The sequence below is a fragment of the Carassius gibelio genome, chromosome B10, assembly GCF_023724105.1.
Source record: "Carassius gibelio isolate Cgi1373 ecotype wild population from Czech Republic chromosome B10, carGib1.2-hapl.c, whole genome shotgun sequence".
Taxonomy (NCBI): domain Eukaryota; kingdom Metazoa; phylum Chordata; class Actinopteri; order Cypriniformes; family Cyprinidae; genus Carassius; species Carassius gibelio.
Window position 1 is genome coordinate 21,347,736 of NC_068405.1, and position 23,706 is coordinate 21,371,441.

Consider the following 23,706-nt stretch of genomic DNA (forward strand, 5'->3'; position numbering starts at 1 on the left):
CATACATATACGTCCATATTTATTTCAGTTTTACACTATTGTCCACACTGAGACAGCACCTTTATAAAGACACCTCAAAGAGATGATAATGCAGGTTTACTCATCTGTATGCAGGTTTAGTCAGATTTATATTGTGCCATAGATATTTATGGTTTTATTGGACCCCTTGACACCAAAGACAAAAAATAATAAACTGCAAAATTAAATAATTGTTCTAATTCTAACACTACAACTATATATCATTTAATATAGATAACATCACAATTTTCTTTATAGTTCTATAAAATTCTCCAAATCTGTTCTGATGAAGAAACAAACTTATCTACACGTTGGACAGCCTGAGAATGAGTAAAGTTTTAGCAAATTTTTGGGTTGTACTATTTCTTTTAAAATGTATCCAAAACAGAATGGTGTCACAGAGTCTGGTCTGTGTTTCCCTGGGTGCCCACTAGTGGTCTCACTTCCCCACAGGCACCCCACTGCAGACACTGCATTTCCCACAAAGCCTTGTCCCTTCATCACGGTTAATTGCACACCTGTTAATAACACTTGGCTGTCTTCACTTTCATCGTCATCACCTGTCCATATATCCCAGCCTGTCTCATTCTGTTTCATGGATGCCTTGTTTTCTTGCGGTCCCTTGTGGTTTCTTGTTTTTGGACTGATATTATGGTTATGACCTCTTGCCTGTTTTGGATATTGATTTTTGGATTACCCATTATAACACTGCACTTGTTTCTCTGGCTTCCTGTGTTCCATCGTTACAAATAGTAGAAATCATACCCATCCTTGCAGGGTTGCCTTTTAGAAAACAGAACCAGGAAATCCCGATTTTTGCTTCTTTGACTGTGGTGCATTTAATGTGATAAATAGTTTCCTTCTCATCTGCTTTCTCAACCTCTTCACAGCTCCTGGAGGACACATGGAAGGATGGTAAGAAACCGTTTTATGTAACTGCAAAATTCATAGCACTATCACTATCACAAACCGTTTTTTTTTTCCCCACTGTGGTTGTAACCGCAGGTTGGCGAGCAGCCAGAAAACATGAAAAGCTGTTGTTTTGACCTTCATCTCAACTTTTAAACCCTGCATATCAGCATCCTCGTGCACATTGACTCCTACCTGCAAAACACAGGTAAATTCAGCACACTAGCCACATTCTAGACATCGCTGCATCATATAGAAAAAACAAAGTGATGACCTTATTATTGATGTTACTGGCTTTCCAGCCAGGACTGTGAGAGCTGCCAGGTTGTTATACCCCAAATACCCCTGAAGAGGGCAGAGATGTTACACGAACAGAAGGCTTGTCCTGTTCAGTAACAATGGGGATATAGCAGTATGTAGCATGCAGTATGTATTGCTCCCTCGTCTCTCCAGTCCAGAATGTGTTTTCTGGGAATATGTATGTTGGGTATGTTTCTCAATGAGGGATCTAAAGATAAAGTTTCACCTTAACTGATTTTCAGTACAGAAATGACCTGGCATGCGAATTCTTTTATTGACAACAGCATAAATGTCATAAAATCAGCATGTACTTCATCAGCACACGGACTCATGACTGGAACATCTGATCCCACTGCCAAGTCACTCTTGTTGAGTTTAAAGTCTGTCCTCTGGCTGACCCTATCATTGGATTCTTTCCACCGGAGACATTCTGTGTTGGGGCAGTGATTTTAATATCAAACGTTACATCATTTGTTCTTTCAGGATGTTTTGCCAATGAACAACCAATCAAGTTTGTTTGGTGAAGTTATTAGAAGTACAGTCTCCTGGAGTAAACTGAGATGTGACATAATAGCTTGCAGATCTCGTGATACACCATCCGTCTCAGAACCTCGCAAGCAGATGCAACTATATATTAATTTAATGACAGAGTTGAAGGAAAGCGCTAACCCATGTTCTGAAGCTTAGTCCTTCATGTGGTTCTTCATTGTAGAGACGGAGTTGTCATTTGTCTGAAGCCATTGAATATTCCAGCATTTCCTCTACGGAGCCCTGAACGTCCAAGGGTTTCAGAGACGCCTGCAGAAATAGACATCAGTGAATATTATATTTTTACATCTCTAAAGTCAAAGCAAGAGAGAAGTTCTATGCACATGTTTATCTGTTATCCTATGTCACTATACTCTCTGACAGTCACATTAAAACGCTATTTTACTAATATTCAGTTACAAAATTTTTATAATATCGATAGTTAAAATGAATAAATCAAATGTGACCCGTTATGTTGTAACTTGTTATTTTAAAGCAATATTATGGAATTTAATAGAACGATACATTGAAAAGTACATTGTGAAGTATACATAAAAAATAAAACGCACATAATGGACTGAAATGTGTCCATATATCTATAAACCCAATTTTTTTTACTTATTTGAAAGAAATCTACTCATCACGGCTGCTTTTATTTGATTGGAAATACATTAAAATTATATAATGTGAAATATTATTGCAATGTAAAGTAACTTTTCTTTTTAAATATATTTTAAAATCTAATTTCTTCCTGAGATGCCAAGCTGAATTCTCGTATTCTCGTCATTTCATAATGTTACGGTTGAACCACTGATGACAGATGACTATTCTGACAATGCCCTTCATACTTCATTCTTTTGGCTGTCAGTGGGACAGTCACAAGCTTCCCGGTTTTGTCCAAAATATCTTAAATTGTGTTCTGAAGACGATCAAAGCTTTTACGGGTTTGAAACTACACGGGGGGGGGGGAAAGTGATTAATGACAACGTTTTCATTTTGGGGTGGAGTATCCCTTTAAGACATTTTTAACTTTAGACCACTGCTTCTGGCTGAATATATATATATAAATAATATTGCCTTCTCTTATGAAAAGGTTGTCTTGAATCAGGAGAGAAATATGCACAGATCAAGCACCATTTACAAGCTAAAACAGTACAAAACAGATCTAAGCAAATATGTTGTTGGATTTTGATGTGAGAGGACAACAGATGATGGACTTTTTCTCTGAAGGAAGCTTTATTATGGATCATGGATGCATATTTTGGCCAGAAGTGACGGTTTAAAGTTAAAAAACCTTAAAGATGGATTTGTTTCTTAGAAACATGCAGATTTTGCATTAATTGATGGACTGTGTGTGTGTGGAATACTTTTGAATCATTATGATGTTTTTATCAGCTATTTGGACTCCCATTCTGACGGCACCCATTCACTGCAGAGGTTGTTGAGCAAGTGATGTAATGCTAAATTTCTCCAAATCTGTTCAAGACACAAACTCATTGGATGGCAAGATGGTGAGTTAATGTTCATTTATGTGATATAGGGTGCATCCTACAGACTCCTCAAACTGGATGTTATCCATGGAAGCCATGACACATGCCATTCCTACATGTCTTTCAGCTTAAAGGAAGAAATGAAGAAAAAAGACTTATAATATGAACTGCTAAATGAACCTTTAAAGATGGGTACACACTTATTGTACAAATTTGCTTGTAATGGTTATTTATATTTCATGTGTTTAACTGGAGCAGAAACAGAAAGGAGATATAAGAGAGGACGCCTGTAAATCATTGTTGTGTACCGTCCTCAAGCCACGTTTCTTCACTAATGGAGAAATATGGATTCACACAAGATTTGTGGGTAAAAGGGGGATTGATGCTAGTTACCTTTCTCATCCATGGGTTGATAAAACACTAGGTTGTTTTGGGAAAAGGACATTTTTTTTTTTTTTTTAACAATAAATTGAATAATGATCATATCTGAATGTAAACTTCATATTTAATCATTTAGAATAGAATGGTAAATATTCTAATTATTAAATAAACTATTTCAATATTTAATATTGATAATAACTATATTTGCTGATTTAAAATGATGAAATAATAATCCGAAAAACAACAGGTTGTGATTACTGGGTAAGAATGGACTACAGAGTGATTTTTAAAACCTTAGTTACTGAAGTGAACGCACCTGAACTGATCTAAAATTGTAGGCATGCCCGGAAACCAATATGCAATGATAAATAATACAATTAAATCTTACCAAACAGATAAAATCAAATCAACAAAATAGTATCAGTGACTTTAGTGCAAATTGTATTTAAGACTATTAACTAATAAACTGGCTAACCTTGCTAAACCTTAACCATTTGGAAATAAATAATATAAAATGTTAATCTATATATTATAAAAAACTACAATTTGTACGTTTTCTATTATGTAAACAGAAATATAAAATGTTAATGAAAACTTATGCATACAAAATCACACAAGCGGAATGATTTGTCAGTCTGTTAAACAGCAATGAGAAGCTTTATATCAGTACAGGATATCCAAAACTTCCCGGTGTATTTACAAAAGTCAACACAGGGTAGAAAATAAACACTTCACAAAATCAAAAATCAAATAATGTTGTACACTCATGATGGGGTCTTTCTCATAGTCAGGAGAAAATCTGGGGTAAAAAGGGCAAATGTTACTACAAATAAACACGAAAACATCTCAGTTATTATACAGTATTGTTTTAAATAATTCACACAGACACAGATGAAGCAGATCCCCAAGCTATAAAAAATTTACATATATTTTCTTTAGAAATTCCGCAATAATAACATTAATAATAATTCCACTTGAAAAAAAAAATCAAAGCAAATCACAGTTTCTCCGGGTGACACAACAACAGCTGTATAAATAAGTTGATTATTAGAGTGACAGATGTATGGAATTATAATTCCCATCATGTGCCCTTCCTCTAAATGGACCAGTCTCCTTTTCCCAAAAAAACAGTCCTTACTTCCTGTATTCACATGCAAAGATTTTCACAAAGAAAACGTCGTAATATAAGAGCAGTAAACGTATCTGTGTACGTCACATGATTAGGAGTATTTTGAAAACATGACAGAAATATTCTTCGGTAACTGAAGCTAGTGCGACGATCTCGGTTCAGTTCCGGAGGACGTTCCTCTTGCGTCCCCCAGCTAAGAATTTTTTTTAAGTGTATGGATGGAATGGCTGTTCTTCGTAGGCATCGTCCTGAAAAATAAATCTCCTGTATATACAAACAAAACCTCCAGGGTGTTGATCAGACTGGACTGCGTTTGAGGAGCACAGAAGCGAGAAGGCCGAATGCAGTAGGAAATAATTTACAGGCGTCAGCTGGAATTACAAACACATTTCCGTTGACGACAACTCGACCCGTTTCAATAAAATACGAATCAAACTCTCTCATCGATGACACAAAGATGATCATGAATCAATTACAGTGCGTCCTCGTTGGGAAATTACGATTCTGCCATTTTACGAATAAGTGTTTCCTGCAATAAATCCGTTTACAGAGATCTGTCAATCTATTTCATGAAAATATGCTTTTGTTTTAGTTAAAAACAGTCCAAGTCCATCGTCTTTCTCTTTTTAGGATCAATATATGTCCTTTCATACAGACATGCACATGTAATTTTGAATGTACACCCACATATATACACACAAGTAAATATAGACAGGCTGTTGATTCGTCGCTCTCAGCCCAGCGTGGTTCGCTTTGTCTCCTGATGCGACACGACCGAGGAGGTGAAAGAATGACATTTGAAGAAATAAGGAAACGAAGGAAGGAGAGAGAAAGGAGAGGCTTGGACCCATATTCTTCAGAGAGCAGAAGAGGGCTGGCTACAGCGCGCTTGCACAAGTTCCATGTCACGTGGTGGAATTTCCAAATGAGGTCTTCACACACTCATGGTCATGTTTGGAGAATACTGCAAAGACATCAGAGTTAGAGAAGAGTTTGAATGGGTGTTTAAGAACTCTAAAGGAATTGTTTACACTAAAATGAAAATCTGCCGAAATTTGACTCATGATGACCTAAGAGTGTTTCTTCATCAGGTCTGGAGAAATTGAGCATTACATCACTTGCTCACCAACAGATCCTCTGCGGTGAATGGGTGCCGTCAGAATAAGAGTCCAAACAGCTGATAAAAACAATCACAATAATCCACAAGTAATCTCCATATCCTGAGAAGTGAAAAGTTGCATGTTTGTAATAAACAGACCCATTTGGGCACGTTTAACCTCAAACCACTGATTCTAGCCAAAATACAAGTCTATAATCCATAATAACACTTCATTCAGTGAAAAAGTCCATCTCCTGTCACCCTCTCACATCAAAATCCACCAAGAACTGTGTTCGTTAGTAAATGGTGCTTGATCTGTGCATATTTCTTTTCTGATTCAGAAGAGATTACTTTTATAACTGTAGAAAGTCATATTATGGTAAGAGGACTTTTGAAGTTATGAAATTCTTTAACGATGGCTTTGTTGTGTACAAACATGCAGCGCTTTGCATCACAAGACATTAATTGATGGACTGAAGTCATATGGATTACTTGTGGATTATTGTGATGTTTTTATCAGCTGTTTGGACTCGTATTCTGACGGCACCCATTCACTGCAGAGGATTCATTGTTGAGCAATGCTACAGTACATTTCTGCAAATCTGTTCTGATGAAGAAACAGACTCCTCCACATCTTGGATGACCTGAGGTGGAGTAAACGTTTAGCACAAATGCACTAGCACACAGGAAATGACATACACTCTCATTCTGGAAAGGGTTGAGGAAATTTCCGCCCATTTCTCCGTCATCTCTGGGAGTCCCAGGCTGGTTGCTCATGCTTAGGTTACCAGGAGAGTTCTGTACAGACAGATAGTGTGATTGTTCAGTCCAATAAGGTTTGTGTATGACGATTAGGGCTGTCAATTTACAACATTTTAATAATAATTATTATAATAAAAGCTGAACTTTTAACAACACAAGAAACAGCAGCCAAAAATGCCCATCTATCATGTAATGAAATTGATTAAAATATGAACAAATTGACAGTCCTGATTAAAATCTGACACAACAATCCTTACCTTGGGCATACTGTCCATGTCAGCTGACCCTAAAAGAAATAAAAATACAGATTTAGGATTTATTTAATTATACTGTAGATGCATAGTTGCAAAGGTAGTACTTTTAAAATGCATGATTAATCTTCAATGACCACAAGGTGGCATAATCACGCAAAACAACAAATCAGGAAATCAAGCATGAAAGCTGCTATTTCACATTGAATTATGACATGCTTTGATACTCTCTAAGCAAAGTAAGTGGACAGCACTCAAAGATGTCCAAGAGTATGTTGTAAAGTGCTTGTTTGTATTAAAGAAGCTCTTACCTAATGATCCATTCATGTGATGAGGCTCCATTCCTGTCATGCCGCCCATCGGACCATCTCCACCCGGACCAATAGGGAACTGTCAAACACACACAGAAGCTCATTTAACGTTATTATAAAAACTAAAGAGGAAGTTTTGTCAGTAAGTACAGAATAAACGAATGCAAGCTCAATGTGAACTGAGATGCATGTGTGTAAATATTTTAAACTCATCAGGCTCTCTTACATTTTGCCTGTTTCCTCCGGGCGGCACTGTGTTGATCATGGTGTACATATTTTCTCCAGAGTTCGTCGAGTCTGTAGAGGTAGAGCCAAACATACAAGTGCATCAACAACGTTTCAGCCAATGCTCAACTGATATGGCTGGAAAATGTATTTGGACATTGTTGGTCACTAAAGACAGAAAAAAGTAAATATTCATAATCTTAAAAATTTAAAATGATTAAATGAAAAAAAAATATATATATATATATGTTTGAAGTAAAATAATGCTATTGGTATAATAATAATAATAATAATAATTATATATATATATATATATATATATATATATATATATATATATATATATATATATATATATATATATATAAATAAAAACACAAATATAAGAAATGCATTTTTTAGAAAAAAAAATTATATGCATGTACATAAAACAAAATATTTGTTAAATAATATAATTAATAATACAATAATTGTATTGTTAGATATAATAAAGGTGTTATTATTATAATTAAATATAATACATTAAATAAAACTATTTGAATGATACATTATATATGTGTGTGTTTGTGAAAAATATTTTTTATATTATATATAATTTTATTAGATTTATTCCCCTCAATATATCTATGCATAATTAGATTCAACTTTGCATGAAAAACTATCTTCTGCAGTCCTACCTGCAGGGCTAGGCATGATGGGAGTCCCCGGGGGCCCTCCTCCTCCGGGTGGACCCTGAGAAAGAGAGAAGACAAATATTGTTCTGAATCTCATGTAACACAGATTAATGAGTTCTATTTGCATGCACTTCTGGCATGTACAGGTGTAAATGTGAAGACAGTCCTGTGTGTGGTTCATGACAGAGGCCTGAGGCCGTTGCTGTGGGCAGCACTGGGCATATCTGCTTCATCCTGCCTCTTCCCAAATCTAATTATCTCTCCTCCTCTCTGCTGACTCGGCTCTGCTTTCCCGAGCAGCTCGTCTTGTCTGGCTGCTTTCAGTAAACTACCACAGCTTCCCTTCCACAAATCATCTCGGCCGGGAGTTACTGACAGCGGTTTAACAGAATATCTTGCGTAAATGTCTTAAAATGACGTGTTTAGTCACAACCGGTATCTCAAATGTGCTTCAGTGTATCTGGCAATTTCTAGTTGTGTGAAATTTTCACTTGATTTTTTTTAACCTGTTTTGCTGTTTTGCCTAATTTGAACAAATATACATATTCAGTATATAACATCATATAATACTATATCCAGTACAAATGTCTAAACATTCTTAAATCAAAATACATTTACTAGAGAAGCAAAATTACTTCAGATTTTACCATTTTAAAGAATCTATCAAAATTAAGCGAGTTTATTCTTAAAACAAGAACAAAATGGGGTGAGAAAAATAAATGGAATTCAAAGAAAAAATAATTTTTCTGTCCTCCCTGGTAGATAATTTTTATGCTTTAAGCAAAACTGCACCTATTTTCTGATATTTTTTCATAAAACAGTACTTAAATTTGTTTATCATTTTACATCTCATAAATGCATATAGAAAATACAATTTCAGTCTTTCTACTTCAAAATTATATCATAATAATCAGCAAATCAGCACATTGGAATGATTTCTGAAGATTCGTGTGACACTGAAGACTGGAGTAATGATGCTGAAAATTCAGCTTTGCATCACAGAAATAAATTACATTTTACAATACATTACAATAGACAACAGCTATTTTAAACTGCAATAATATTACACTATTTTACAGTTTTTACTGTATTTTTTATTAAATAAATGCAGCCTTGGTGAGCAGGAGAGACGTCTTTTAATAACATAATCTTTTGACCAAACATTTTAAATATTTCAAACTATTTAAATATTTTCTAGTAAAGACTAGTAACAACATTTACTGGCTTCCACGACTGAGGACACAGAACTATCTGCGATCTGATGCATGTCTAACAGCAGGACGTGAGCATTCCTGGTTGTTGTAAATGGAGAGGGTCACGGCACTTACCACATAACTCCCTGGAGATGCCGAGGAGTACGGGATCTTAAATGCCACGTGGATGTGATCAGACAGACAAAACAAAGAGAACGTCAACAAATCTGACGCTCTTCAAGTGCAAACATTTACCTACAGCTGTAGTGGCTGACATTTCACAATGACTGATTGGAGAAATGACTCACCGAGTTAGAATTTGGTGGATTTGGCCACGGTCTTCCTCCGGGACCCCTGTAATAGAGACAGCCGTGTTGTACTCATTGACTATTGTACGGCTAAGTAGGAAATAATCTTTGTTGTTAGGCAAGTACTTGTTAGTCTAATAGGAAGTACATACATATTCATCCCAGGCATCCCAGGACCCCCAAGAGCACTGAGTGGTGGTCTCATGCCTCCTCCATATGCCTGGAAAGATAGAAAGAAATGTAATGTTAACAGCTAATCTTTGGTAATACATCAGGCAGGACATCCAGACGATCATCTACCATTCATCGACCTCAAATATGGCTTATCATCTGAGAAACGTAAGTTTGAGTAGCTTTACATGGCTGCTCAATCTAATTTTAACCTAGAGAAATGACTCACTTACTCCTGAAATACTCATTTTTAGTCATTCAGATAAGAGTGATGTACTTTTCGAATCTGTAAAGACTCTACGTTCGTTTGTGTGCACTCACAATAACAACAAAACACGCTTTTATAAAAACACGATGCCTGTATTTAAGTAATCTGTATGAAACATGCACACACATTGCTGTGGAGATGACGAGTCAGTGTCACCGACTTCATCTCTTAAAACAAAAACAAAGCAAGCACTAGTTTATCAAAATAATATTAACATGTTAATGCGGTCTCCTTACTGATTTTCACTGACACACAATCTTTATTACACACAAGCTTTATGCGTGTGCTTGAGCACTTATTAGGCTTATGTAAGCAATTAAAGGCTCATTATAATGATTTAAATGGTAAATTAATAAATGTGCGATTAGTCAAATAATGCTTAAAATGAATGACTATTAGTCGGCCATAAAAATCCTCAGTCGAGGGCAGCCTTAGAGAGATCCAAACATACAGGTGTGATGGTCATACCTGTGGCCCAAGAGGTACCATCCCTCTGGGCGGAGTCATTCTCTGCATTGCTCCGCCCATATTTGGATGACCTGTCCAATCAAATGTTCAGATGGAAATTTGTGGTAAATGCATTAGTTGAATCTCAGGAAAGCGGTCAAGAAATGCCCAAAATATTTAAAAAAGAAATGTAAAAAACAAAACAAAACAAAAAAAACACCTACCAGAGAAATAAATGTTTCTAAATATGTTTTTATACAATAATAATGTATGTTTAAACTGGTAAAATATTTACCCTGTTTAATTTTTTTTCATGTGATGACTGAATCAACTGATGATAAAAAAAAAAATCAAGAGGAAACAAAACATTGTTTTACATACAGTATGTTACATATGTTTTGATATAATAATGTATATCTTGGTGGTAATATATATATATATATATATATATAAAATATGTGTGTGTGTGTGTGTATGTTTGAAAACTGACAAGTAAAAAAAAAAAAAAAAAAAAACACAAATTCAACCCCTCCAAAAATAATATTACTAAATATATTTCACATTTTAATATAAAAAAACAAATGTATATTTAATATAGTAATATACATATTATAATAAAAAAGTGGATATTTAATATGGAATAATATATAAATGACTTATTTTTTTTAGGATCATAATATTATCATGACAATTAACCATCAATCACTTGCTCTCATTACTATAACATGAAAAACAATAACAACATTAAAAAGTATTCAAACAGCATGGAAATATTTAATTTATGATGATTAAAAAATAAAACAATCATTTGTCCAGACTTGATTTTCATTACTGAATTACCATAATGAGAATGAGGTTTTTTTTTTTTTTCCACATTACGATAATGAGAATTCTGGGGGGAAAGTGCTTAATTGTTATGAAAATAATGTCATCATGGACAAAAGGGTCCTAAAATAGGCTTCATTTTCTATTAAATAATAATTTATTTTACATTTTGATTCAGGAGTTAAATATGACCCAAATATTTCTTTGTGAGATTCACATTGTTAGGTTTAATTGCATGCAAACCTTGTTGTCTTGAAGGGTCCATACCACTGGGTAATAACGGCTGGTTTCCAGGGACTCCACCTAACGCCTGAAACAGAAAGATACAGTTCAGATTAACACACACTTGTCAACGTCTTCCAAGCAGGAGCAGATAAGGCCCATTAGGTGCCCTCGGGCTATGACATTAGATCACGACCCAAAATACCACATTCATGCAGTCTGACTAGAAATAAAATGTATAGCCTTAAGCGACAGGAATAGGAAAAAAATATATTATTCAAGGGAAATATTAGTCTTGGCTGAAAAGTCTTAGCATGACTCACAGCAAGTCAATTAGACAAGACAAAAATAAAACATTTAAAGCTCCAATCACTCCATTATGAGTTTGTATTTCTATATTGAGATGGCATTGTGTATTAAAACTAAACTGAAATTGAAAAGCACCTGGTTGGGTATTCTGAGAGGAGGTCTGGGGCCGCCAGGATAACGCGACGACATGAAAGGCTAGAAAAAAGAAGAGATCTCACATGAAATCAGCAACTTCCTACTGTAAGGAGCTGAGAAACTGAGTAATGTTCCTATATATTGGCTCACTAAAACAGTCACTAAAAGCACCAGCTAGATAGCCAGCAGTGACCATACTGAACTGGGTCTTTTTAAAGATCAGTACACAGTGAACTAGCTTTACTTCAGCTCTGGGGGCATTTACTTAAAGCTCGAGTAAATCAATAGCACCGAGAAAGTCTCAGGAGAACAGAAAACAATTATTTCCAAGCATCCAACCGAACGAGGCCATTTCCCACCTCCACATCTGAAGTAAGATTAAGAAGAAAAAAAAAACCTTGATGACAAAGGAAACATACTACATGTATCTAAGACGGGATGAAATCATACACACTACAGAACAAACGGTTGGGTCGGTACGTTTTTTTAAATGTTTTTGAAGAAAGTCTCTTATTCAAACATACAGTAAAAACAGACATCTGAAATATTACAAATTAAAATAACATGTTTTCTATATATATATATATCTTAAAATGTAATGTATTCCTGTGATGCAAAGTTGAATTTTCAGCATGATTACGCCAGTCTTCAGTGTCACATGATCTTTAGAAATCCTTCTGATGTACTGACTTGCTGCTCAAGGAACATTTCATATTATGTTGAAAACAATTTCGCTGCTTAATATTTTTGTGTAAACCATGATGCATGTTTTTTAGGTTTCTTTGATGATTAAAAAGTAGTAAAATTAATTAATATACTTATTGTTTTGACATTTTATTTATATGTATGTAGTGATGTGTCCCTAAAAGTTAAAAGGTGTCAATTGTTCAGTTCACAAGGCTTTGGTGGCCTCGTCTTATTTCAGAGATCAAAGCTCAGGCGAGTGGCCAATCTGTTTTTGGGCCAACATCTATCGATAATTAAGGGCAATTCAGAGTCGGTCATTATGATGTGAAAATTGGACGCCTTCACTGGGTTTTCATGAAAATCCAGCTCTTTGTTCAAATGGAATGCAAATGTAGAGAGAGATGTTGTTGTGCCTTGAACGCAACACAAACACAATGCATTTTCAGTCACATTTCTATATGTGTGCATCTCTGATAAAATACAGCCAGAATTACAGAAGCACTCAAGTCCAAACAAAAGGTGGAGGGTCTTCAAAAGCAGACACTCGGCATATTTAATCCTTCATACCGCATGAGGAACATTTCAACAAACACAAAAGTAAGAGAAGTTCAGATTCAGAGTGTGGATTTTCAGGAGTCGTGATCCTCTAAGCAAGTAACCATGGCAACAGCAGGCTGCTTGAGCACTTTCTGTTAGGATTCATATCATTCAATACATTGATAGAACATAAACACTGACATTATCTAGTACTTTATCAGATCTAAATTTCACATGTATTCAGGGATCTCACACACTTTCTATAGGAGTCACTTGTGATTGCTGAAAAGGTTCATTTTGATTCATATTGATTCACTAATGAATCGGAATCAAAAGAACCGATTCAAAAGAACAGCTCTCTCTCACAAAGTTACACAAGATCAAAATCTAGATAAATTATGTAGTGTAGATCACCACATAAATTTTAATGGAAAACTGTTTTCCATGACTTTTTAAAATAAATAAATAAATGAATAAATAAATAAATAATAAAATCCATAATTAACTACACACACACACACACACACATATATATATATATATATATATATATATATATATATATATATATATATATATATATATATATATAAACAACCCTCTAAATTAATTGTAAAATTTGCACACTTGAACATTTTTAAAGTTTTATTGCTCAGAAGAATTATTGGAGTTCTAAGTTACGTTTTATGGAAGTCTTAAAATGATCTCAGTTACAGTTTGATCATAGCTCCATAATATTTAAGCTGACAGTATAGCTGTACAGTAATCCTTGAAGAATCTGATAACAGACCCTGCTGAAATCTGGATCATGATGTACCTAGACGTGTGTGTCTCTCTGGCGGGAGCTGGATCACAGTAAGAGTATGTGAGAAGCGGTACATCTGCTCAGGGATCGGCCTCGGTTGCTCAGCGCTGTCTGACATGCTCACTGTGTTCCTGCACACCTCAGTCACTGATTAATTATGGACCGAGGTGAGAGGCCTGCATTTGTCCTCTTTAATAAAATATGAGTGAGGTCTGTGGACTGCACCGAGGTGAACAGAAAGGTCTCTTTACTGGTAGAAGCAGCAGACAGTACATTCTCAGCCCATGTTTACTACCCTCAGGTTACAAGCCGTGCTGATCAAGAACCAAATCCCTCAAAGTACTGTATGTGTATATATATATATATATATATATATATATATATATATATATATATATATATATATATATATATATATATATACACACACAGTACAGACCAAGTTTGGACACACCTTCTCATTCAAAGAGTTTTCTTTATTTTCATGACTATGAAAATTGTAGATTCACATTAAAGGCATCAAAACTATGAATTAACACATGTGGAATTATATATGGAATAATATACATATCAAAAAAGTGTGAAACAACTGAAAATATGTCATATTGTAGGTTCTTCAAAGTAGCCACCTTTTGCTTTGATTACTGCTTTGCACACCCTTGGCATTCTCTTGATGAGCTTCAAGAGGTAGTCACCTGAAATGGTCTTCCAACAGTCTTGAAGGAGTTCCCCGAGAGATGCTTAGCACTTGTTGGCTCTTTTGCCTTCTGTCTGTGGTCCAGCTCACCCATAAACCATCTCGATTGGGTTCAGGTCCGGTGACTGTGGAGGTCAGGTCATCTGGAGCAGCACCCCATCACTCTCCTTCTTGGTCAAATAGCCCTTGATGCCTTCAGTATGACTCTACAATTTTCATAGTCATGAAAATAAAGAAAACTCTTTGAATGAGAAGGTGTGTCCAAACTTTTGGTCTGTACTGTATACACACACACACACACACACATATACACTGCTGCTGACCACAAACACACTCCAGTCTATGATGTTTCATGAATACCTACCCAGGTCTAATATCTAAAAGCCAGAATGAAACTGAACAGGCCATTCATCTAATCTAATATCTGTCCACTGCATAATTCATGGCTTAAGCTTTCTAAAAATAACACACCGGTACAATCATTCATCTCTCTAACAGGTTTTGGCAAAAAAGGCACAAAGAAGGTGATCCGGCTTAAGGCTGGAATTTTGAGCGTGCCCGTACGTGCCTGTAGACTAGTCTATTTTAACAACTTATTAATGAAATAAAGTGAACATGCGTTAAGAGAATCATATCAAGGATGCATTGCCATTCTATAGTAATTTGGTTTCAGATAACTGGTCAATCAATCTTGAACTGCACATGGTTCAAGACATCAAAACTTAATCTATATAATGCACAATATAATATAAATGAACATATACCGATCATTCATCCTTAACTTTATACTGTTATGATGCATAATAATAAGCATAATATAATATAATATAACAATAAAATACATATGAATATATCAATGCACTCTTCAGAAATATCAATATATATTGCCTACCCCAAAATAGTAATAAAAGTACAAATTATGAGCAAATTATAAAAAAAAGCATGATATGAATATTTAGGGAATGTGTGAATAAATAAATGAATGAACGAACATTAACTTGAATCACCATCAGAAATGGTCAGCTCAAAGCTACACCCGCTGCACTCTTATAAACACCCACAAGGCCCTGACATGTTCCTTCTATGGGTAAATTAAGTATAAACACATTTCAGGCTGATGTTAAAGGGTACAGCATGCACACCTTTCTAGTTCTGCCCCAGTGACGACCTTTTAGACCCAACATATCCACTGAAAGTTCTCCTGTCTGCAAGTCTGCCACATCATTGCTTAGCTCCTGCAAAAACCCACGGATAAAGACTGAGAACTCCAGAGCGAGTTGAAGCATCCCTAGGGTAAATAATCTCCATTAGTCTGGTGGAAGAGCAGTATCTCACACTCAGAGTAGAGTAATACCCAGCATGCTTCACTCTGACTCTAATCAGCAGGACATGGATCTCTAAGGCCTCCAGTCCTGCTGCTGTACCATCTTTCTCTGTTATCAAGTTACATCAAATTACGCGCATGAAATATTAAGTGCTGGACACTCTCCTGTACAGCTCCCTAGAAGGCAAAGAGACAAATCACTGATATCCAAAGAGTGCAAAATGATGCAAAAATTTATTTAGACCGTTAATAGGAGAGTTCAAATTCTGTCATTATTTACTCACCCTCATGTAGTACCAAACTGGTATGAGATTCTTTCTTCTGTTAAAAAACAAAACAAAAAAAACAACAACATATTTTGAAGAATGTGGGTAAACAATCAGTTGACGGTACCCATTGACAGTATTTTTTTTTCCATATTATTGAAGTTAATGGCTACCGTCAACTTTCCGGTTACCCACATTCTTTAGAAATTCTTCTTTTGGATTCAGCAGAAAAAAGAAACTCATACACTAAAGTAACAAATTATGATTTTCATTAAAATAGTGCAAGAACACTTTTTAGCCAAAAAAAAAAAATTACAAAGTATGATTGAAATGATAAAACAATAGATATAATGTTCAAAATAAATAAAAAGCACTGTGGTGCTTTGAGACGTGTTAGTGGAATATGGTCATATTGATGAACAGACTTAAAACAGCCACTAGAAATCACCAAAACACCAGTTTAAATACATTAAAGCAAAAATGACAAGACTGAAGTTAGTAAAGTGACAGTGTTATGTGGCTCTCGGGCCTTTGGGGGGCACTGTTACGCTAAACTTCCGTGTTTGATCTAATGATGGTCTGTTGGAAATCAGACAAAGACTGTTGCAGAGGCTGAATCACTATGACAAAGACAAAACAACTGAAAAACTTACTCGAAACGCTCATCACCAGCTCAGTGCATTCTACGTTTATCATATTTCCCATCATTAAAACCCCAACAATGCCACAACGCTAGCGCCATGTCTCATCACACATGTTCTGCTGTAGAACATTTTGTATATATATATATATATATATATATATATATATATATATATATATATATATATATATATATATATATATTAATATGTATATATTTATGCTTTAACATGCACATTCTGATTGCTTTTGCTGATTAAACATGGATTAACCAGATGGCACTTTAAAGTCTCAATGCTCTATAGCTGAAAGCCAAGAATAAAGTTTATGAATTGGATGATATAATGAGTGTTTCTGACACAAAATGATTTCCAGCACAGGCAGATGTGCTGCAGTAGACAGTGAGCCGCAGTACACCTGACTGACAAACCATCTGCCTGAATTACTGAAACTTCCACCCACCTCTACAGACATCTGAGGAGCAGATCTCATATATATGCATTCTCAACAGCCTGCATTCACTTTACAAACCCGACGGATCTGTGGATTTCTTCATACCGAGCTTAAAGATTAAAGGCTTGTCCTCGTCTGACCACATTGCACAGGGGGACGCGTTTGTTACTACCCCAGCGGGGCTCAGGAAGCTACTTTCAAACTACCAAGTTTCTTTATTCAAACATAACTTGCTCTGTTCTTGAAACTGATAATCCAATGATCATGATCCAATCAATTTCTGATGAACAAAAGTAGTTTCTCTCATAAACACCCATATTTTTCGGACTATAAGTTGAACCTGAGTATAAGTCCAAAAATACGTCATGATGAGGAAAAAAACATATATAAGTCGCACTGGACTATAAGTCGCATTTATTTAGAACCAAGAACCAAGAGAAAACATTACCGTCTACAGCCGCGAGAGGGCGCTCTATGTCTTCAGTGTAGACTACAGGAGCACTGAGCAGCATAGAGCGCCCTCTCGCGGTTGTAGACGGTAATGTTTTCTCTTAGTTCATTTCTCTTAGTTCATATCAAATTAATTTTGATAAATAAGTCGCACCTGACTATAAGTTGCAGGACCATCCAAACTATGAAAAAAGTGTGACTTATAGTCTGGAAAATACGGTACAACACATCATGAAAGAGGGCTATTTGTTAAAAACAATAGCTGCGTTTCCAATTTAAATTGCTAATTAAAAATACACCTAATGGAAACACGTCAATTTCACAAAAACTCTCAAATATCGTAAAAAAGTTTTTACGCTCACATGAGGTGCTATTTCAAGCAATTCAAAAAAGGAATATATCGCAAAACTGCAATGAAAACTGTTTTGTTTTTTTCGCACTTGAATGATCATTCTTTAATGTAGTAGAACATCCAGGAAACAACTAATATGTGGCCACTTTCAAGTTTAAGGGGCTTTCCTTGCTATTAATGCTAGGATGGATAACCCCTTGTTTACACTGCAAGTTAGACGTAAGCATCCCAGAAGCGGCTCTCCACACTGCTTTTTTTCCCTCCTTCGATTAGAGTGGCTGCGATATATGTAAACCTACCAACATCCGTAACCATCATTTTAAGTGTTAGTTACATAACATCGCATAACCTTTTTTCAATAGTTATTTATAAAATATTGCAAAGGTTTTGCACAAATCTGCAATGGAAACGCAACTACAGGGCAATTGTTATGCACTTAAGCACAACTATAGCATAGTTTGCTTGACTAGTTCTTACACTATGTTCACGCATAGCTAAATAATATTATTCCGTCTTGAATAGAGATGCAAACTGTTTTCAAGAGAAAAAGTAAGATTAGGTCATGCCATCAGTCACGGGGCACTGGAGGGCGAGGGCCAGCTGGGAATTAGGTGTTGCTTTGAGAACACATTTTAAGGGCAGGACAGGACGTCTCAGGGGACAATAGCATCTTTGAGTGAGAAATGACACACCTCAGTGTTCTTAGAGAGGAGAGAGTGGGAGTGTAGAGAAAGTTAAAGATGAGAGGCTGGAATGGAGCGGAATGCGGATGTAGCGCCTTTAATAATGCATCTGCAGCTCTTCTGCTCTCGTTCTCCTAGAATCATTCCGACTTCAACATCCTCCAGCTCGTTCTGCGCATGTGTGGTCCCAGAGCCCTCCCGCTGGCCTGAAGCTCATCTGTAACGCTACAGCACTCCGCTAACACATGGCCACTGCACTTTAAAGGGTTAGCTCACAAAAAAAGGAAAAAGAAATGAGGATTCTGTCATCATTTACTCACCCTCATGTCGTTCAAAACCCGTATGATTTTCTTTCTTCTGTGGAATGTTTTTTTTTAAGTTTGATAGCCACCATTATGGAAAAGAGCTCTCAATGTTCAACAATAGATCTTCATTTGTGTTCCACAGAAGAAACAGTTAAACTGGGTAACCCCCCCCCCAAAAAAAAACTATACTTTAATATACTACTTTAATATACAAAATCCTGTGTTATATTAGTATCATTGATATACTACAGTATTATAGCTTTTGTTTATTAGTTTCATTTTTTAATATGCCAATTTAGTATTTAGTATTTTTTATTTATTAGTTTTACTTAAGTTAGTATGTTTTAGCACTAATTCTATAATTTTACTTACAGTAAAAGATTTTTTTTATTTAGCTAACAGTAATAACCCTGACAATCATGCAAAAAAAAATCAATATGTAAATTTTTTTAGCAAAATGTTAGATAAATAATACAAAAGAACTATACATAAAAGTTAAGTATACATGCAATTTGCTTGATGACAATCTGAAATAAAATAATTTTTTATATATTTTATTTCAGTCAGCTTTTAAGTACATTTTTTTTTCATTTTAGTTTATAATAATAACTCAATCATGCAAAGGTAAAATAGGTAAAATTTACTTTTACAGAGTAAAATATAAGATTTCTTTTCTATTTTTTCAATACATTTGCAAGGGTTTGATACAAATAATATAAAAGAATTATACATAAAATTAATGTATATACAATTTGCTTCACAACTAGCTAAAATAAAACGAATTCAATTGTGAATATTTTATTTTAATGCCGTTTTTATTTAATTACAGTTAAATATATATATTTTTTTTACATTTTTAGTTAACAATAACAACCCTTGCAACTGTGAACATGGAGCCAAATCAAATGTTTCTTTTAAATTTTTTTACATCTTTAAAAAAAAAAAAAAAAATTCAGTCCACTTAAATTGTCCAGCAATAATATGAGGTTTAAAAAATAATGCATATATAATAATTATAGTCAAACAATACAAAGTAATTATACGAAATACATGCAGTTGTCCAGACTTGACTAGATGTAAAAAGTTTTTTACCTAACTTTTATAAATTAAGTAATTTTCTTTTATATTTTTCAACTATTTTAACAATTTTCTTGCATTTCATTGGTTTCATAAATAATACATGCATTAACAATTATCCAATAATTTGATAAAATGATACAATATAATTATTGTAATGTATGTATGCAATTGGCCTGGCATCTAGCTGCAATAAAATAAGTTTTTTATATTTTATTTCGATTAATGTTTATTTTATGTAAAACAATGAATTCCTTTTTTTAAATTTTTTATTTAACCCTACGATGATCATGCTTCTGTATATGCACCGCAAACTTAAATGTTGACAACCAAGACAGACTGTTCCCGTCAGAAACCACAGGAGGCAGATGAGCCTTTGTTGAGCCACTTAAGAAAGATGATTTGATCTTCTTAGCTTATCGTTCTATTAGACGAGCACCATTAGCGATCTGCAGGGGATTCCTGTGCCCCCCGCCACACTCTTGGAGATCTGCTTCAGTCAGTCAGGCTGCTGGAATCCTGTCGCTCTTAATCAAACCAATTATAACACACTGGGCGTCAAATACCACAGCTCCTTATCATGGTGACGTTACGCACAAAGACGGCTGCTTTACGAGCGCTCTTTCAGCTGACGGGGACGATCTGCCTCATAAGAACTCTTCGTCTAAAGCAATACCTCGTATGCCAACACAGGTGTTGAGTTACACAAACTGCGGCGGTAAACATAGACTCTAGATGATGTTTCCATTCTTCTTGGATAATGAGTGTTCGGTGCATCTGGGTCAAAGCGTCACGTCGCATCTGCACATCTTTCTTTCAAACTGTTGATTCAAGGCCACAAACAGCCAAACCAGATCAAAATGAAAACATGCCACACTTTATTTGGAGTCACAAGGGTCAAAGGTCGGGCTTTTGAGGAGAAAACCTCTCTTTTGAGAGTTCAGACCACAGTAATTTTGTCTGAAGCGGACTTCACAATCGCACCGCGTGCAAAACATTTCAGCCTTTCAGAAAAAGGCCACAGGTGTGTGCTTTGTCATTGTCAGCCATTTCTTCCGCTTGTGTTAATGTCTGAGGGATTTTAACATGTTGTTATGGCTCACAGAGACAGAATTAAAAATAATCCTTCATCCTAAAATCCAGCAAAGATGTGGATAAGTTCCAGAGTTGACTTGAAGGGAAGTGAAGTGAGTGTGCACACACAAGTAATTTTCTGTCTATCTAAGCCTGTACTATTTGACTCGCATGCAAACTACCAGAAAAAAAAAAAAACAAGTTCATACCGGGCTAGTTTATGACTACATGAGCCTTAAAAATAGGGCTGGGAATCACAGGGTATGTCGACAAATGGTACAAATCACGATAGATGGCTCACGATGACGATGATATCACGTCACAGCGATTCTGCGATGAACGATATATCGCTAGACATTCCAATAACGATCATGATATCTAACTATGAAAACAAAATGCCTGTGAAAAAGTTAAGTGCAAGTTTTCTCTCTTTATTCAAGTCCAAACTGTTAGAAAACAGCACAAGAGTTCTGTAAATCGAATTTAACATGCTAAGTAAATTAATCATTCTATTCTTGGACTTATTAGAAGCACACCTGTCTTCGTGTGTAAACCAACACATTTAACTGTATATCAACTTTATATATAGCCTATATATATATATATATAAATCTGGTACATTTCAAAATGAACCTGGAGTGCTTTCTCAACCTTTCCTCTCCTCTCATAAAAACGGCGCCCTGCACACATGATATGCAGGGAAAAATTAACCCTCACATCGCCTCTTTTGACCGCTCATGTATGCATATGTTTTTTATATATATATATATATATATATATATATATATATATATATATATATATATATAATATTATATATAAGAGAATTCCCACAATGCAATGTCATATACTTGACCATGCATAGTAGTAAGCATATTCTTTTTTTAAACTTCATTATATATATGGCACATAAGACTGTTAAGATCACAGCGCTCCATGGCTATGCAGCAAACGAATGTGTGTGTACCTGAAAGAAGCCCGGAGGAACGGGGCCGACCGGCATACCCTCTCCTGGGGGCATGTTTCCAAGGACAGGACTCGGAGCTGCCGCTGCGCTCTGCAATCACAAACACACACACAATTCCAGTTAAACACACACATGCAGCCACCGGCGCTTCCCCAAACACCGCACCCTGATGGTCATTCACCACTCAAGGACAAACACATACACATAAACAAACAGTCCCTGGAAGCCAAAATCTCTTAGACAGACACATGCATACTGTCAACAGCTGCTAACCACCAGAAGAACTGGCTTTCTGTCTGAAAAAACGCCGCCGCTTCTGAAAAATACAAACAAGCAGGCAGGGATGGTAGAGGTCAGATGGCAGACCAAAGACACATGAAATGAGACAGGATTACTCTGTCTGAGGATGCTGAGAGCCACGGGCATCCGCACACCCCATGCAGTGAGCTAATGAGAAGGCCGTTTAGGTTCCTGTGCTAGACTAGGAGAGAATGGGTCAGTCTGCAGATAGATGATGGGTCGTCATGTTGACCTTAGGGCTCCCTCTGGTGAAGTCTGTACTCACAGCTTGATAGATATAATAGAAATAATTATATGTATTACATTATTATATAAATGTTATTAATTTATATATTTTATTATTATTGTTGTATTTATAATTGATAATGAATAATCATAATAAAGTAAATAATGTGTGTGCATGCTTAATGAACATGGTATTAAAAATATTACACAATTATGTATTTATATATTTAAATATTACGTTTTTAAATGTAAATAATAATTACTTATTATACAAAATGTATTACATAAATGCATTTTATTTTATTATCATTTATAAATAACTATGAAAAATCATAATAATACAAATAATAATGGCCTACTTTATGAAAAATATTATGCATTTATAAATTTATTCAAAACCTTTAAATTTAAACATGTGTATGTGTGTGTGTGTGTGTATGTAAAATAATAAAATATATTTTTATTATATTTTAAATAATTATTATCACTTTATAATATATATAAAATATGATTATGTTCTTATGTAACTTATACATAAATATGATAAATGTGACAAACATGTCTGTTAAAATACCTTCATATATATATATATATATATATATATATATATTGTCACGGGAGGAGCACAAGACAGACACAGTGGGCGTGGCGTCAGGCCTCGGAGAGGCTTTTATTAACAGAAATCATAAAACAAAGGGAATAAAAGTGGCCAAAGGGGGAAAGTGTCCAAAATAACAGGGGATCTGGTGTCCTCGTCGTGCTGCGGGGTTTGTGTAGGTCGGGCAGTGTTCATCGAGGAAGGGTCCAGGCAAGGGGCGGAGTCCGGAGGCCGCACGCGCTCCCCTCCTTGGTCCGGGGCGCGAGGGGCGGCGGCTTCTACTAACGGCCGCGTCTCTCTCGTTGGCCG

At 35.4% G+C, this 23,706-nt stretch overlaps 1 protein-coding gene and 1 long non-coding RNA gene across 5 annotated transcripts in view; one reads left to right on the plus strand and one right to left on the minus strand.

The window, feature by feature from the left end:
* The first annotated feature begins 591 nt into the window (after positions 1–591).
* Positions 592–3,730, plus strand: LOC127966032 (uncharacterized). 3 transcript variants are annotated; one of them, XR_008155534.1, is made up of 4 exons: positions 592–933; positions 1,024–1,135; positions 3,151–3,266; positions 3,373–3,730. It is a non-coding gene; the product is annotated as an uncharacterized LOC127966032 (long non-coding RNA). The 3 variants fall into 3 exon arrangements; XR_008155533.1 differs by having other exon boundaries at positions 593–933; positions 3,151–3,209; positions 3,296–3,730; XR_008155532.1 differs by lacking the exon at positions 3,151–3,266 and having other exon boundaries at positions 597–933; positions 3,296–3,730.
* Positions 3,731–4,264: 534 nt separating this feature from the next.
* Positions 4,265–23,706, minus strand: part of LOC127966029 (single-stranded DNA-binding protein 2) — a 59,986-nt gene continuing 40,544 nt past the window's right edge. The window contains exons 5-17 of one of the 2 annotated variants that reach the window (XM_052566815.1): positions 22,275–22,364; positions 11,956–12,015; positions 11,533–11,599; positions 10,486–10,556; positions 9,731–9,798; positions 9,579–9,624; positions 9,406–9,441; positions 8,081–8,135; positions 7,405–7,475; positions 7,179–7,257; positions 6,874–6,902; positions 6,554–6,652; positions 4,265–5,719 (exon numbers count right to left, since the gene is read on the minus strand). In XM_052566815.1, coding sequence (XP_052422775.1) covers positions 5,690–5,719; positions 6,554–6,652; positions 6,874–6,902; positions 7,179–7,257; positions 7,405–7,475; positions 8,081–8,135; positions 9,406–9,441; positions 9,579–9,624; positions 9,731–9,798; positions 10,486–10,556; positions 11,533–11,599; positions 11,956–12,015; positions 22,275–22,364 — 801 coding nt within the window. In that variant the 3' untranslated portion in view covers positions 4,265–5,689. The remainder of the gene's footprint in view (positions 5,720–6,553; positions 6,653–6,873; positions 6,903–7,178; positions 7,258–7,404; positions 7,476–8,080; positions 8,136–9,405; positions 9,442–9,578; positions 9,625–9,730; positions 9,799–10,485; positions 10,557–11,532; positions 11,600–11,955; positions 12,016–22,274; positions 22,365–23,706) is intronic. The other variant, XM_052566816.1, reaches the window with a different exon arrangement.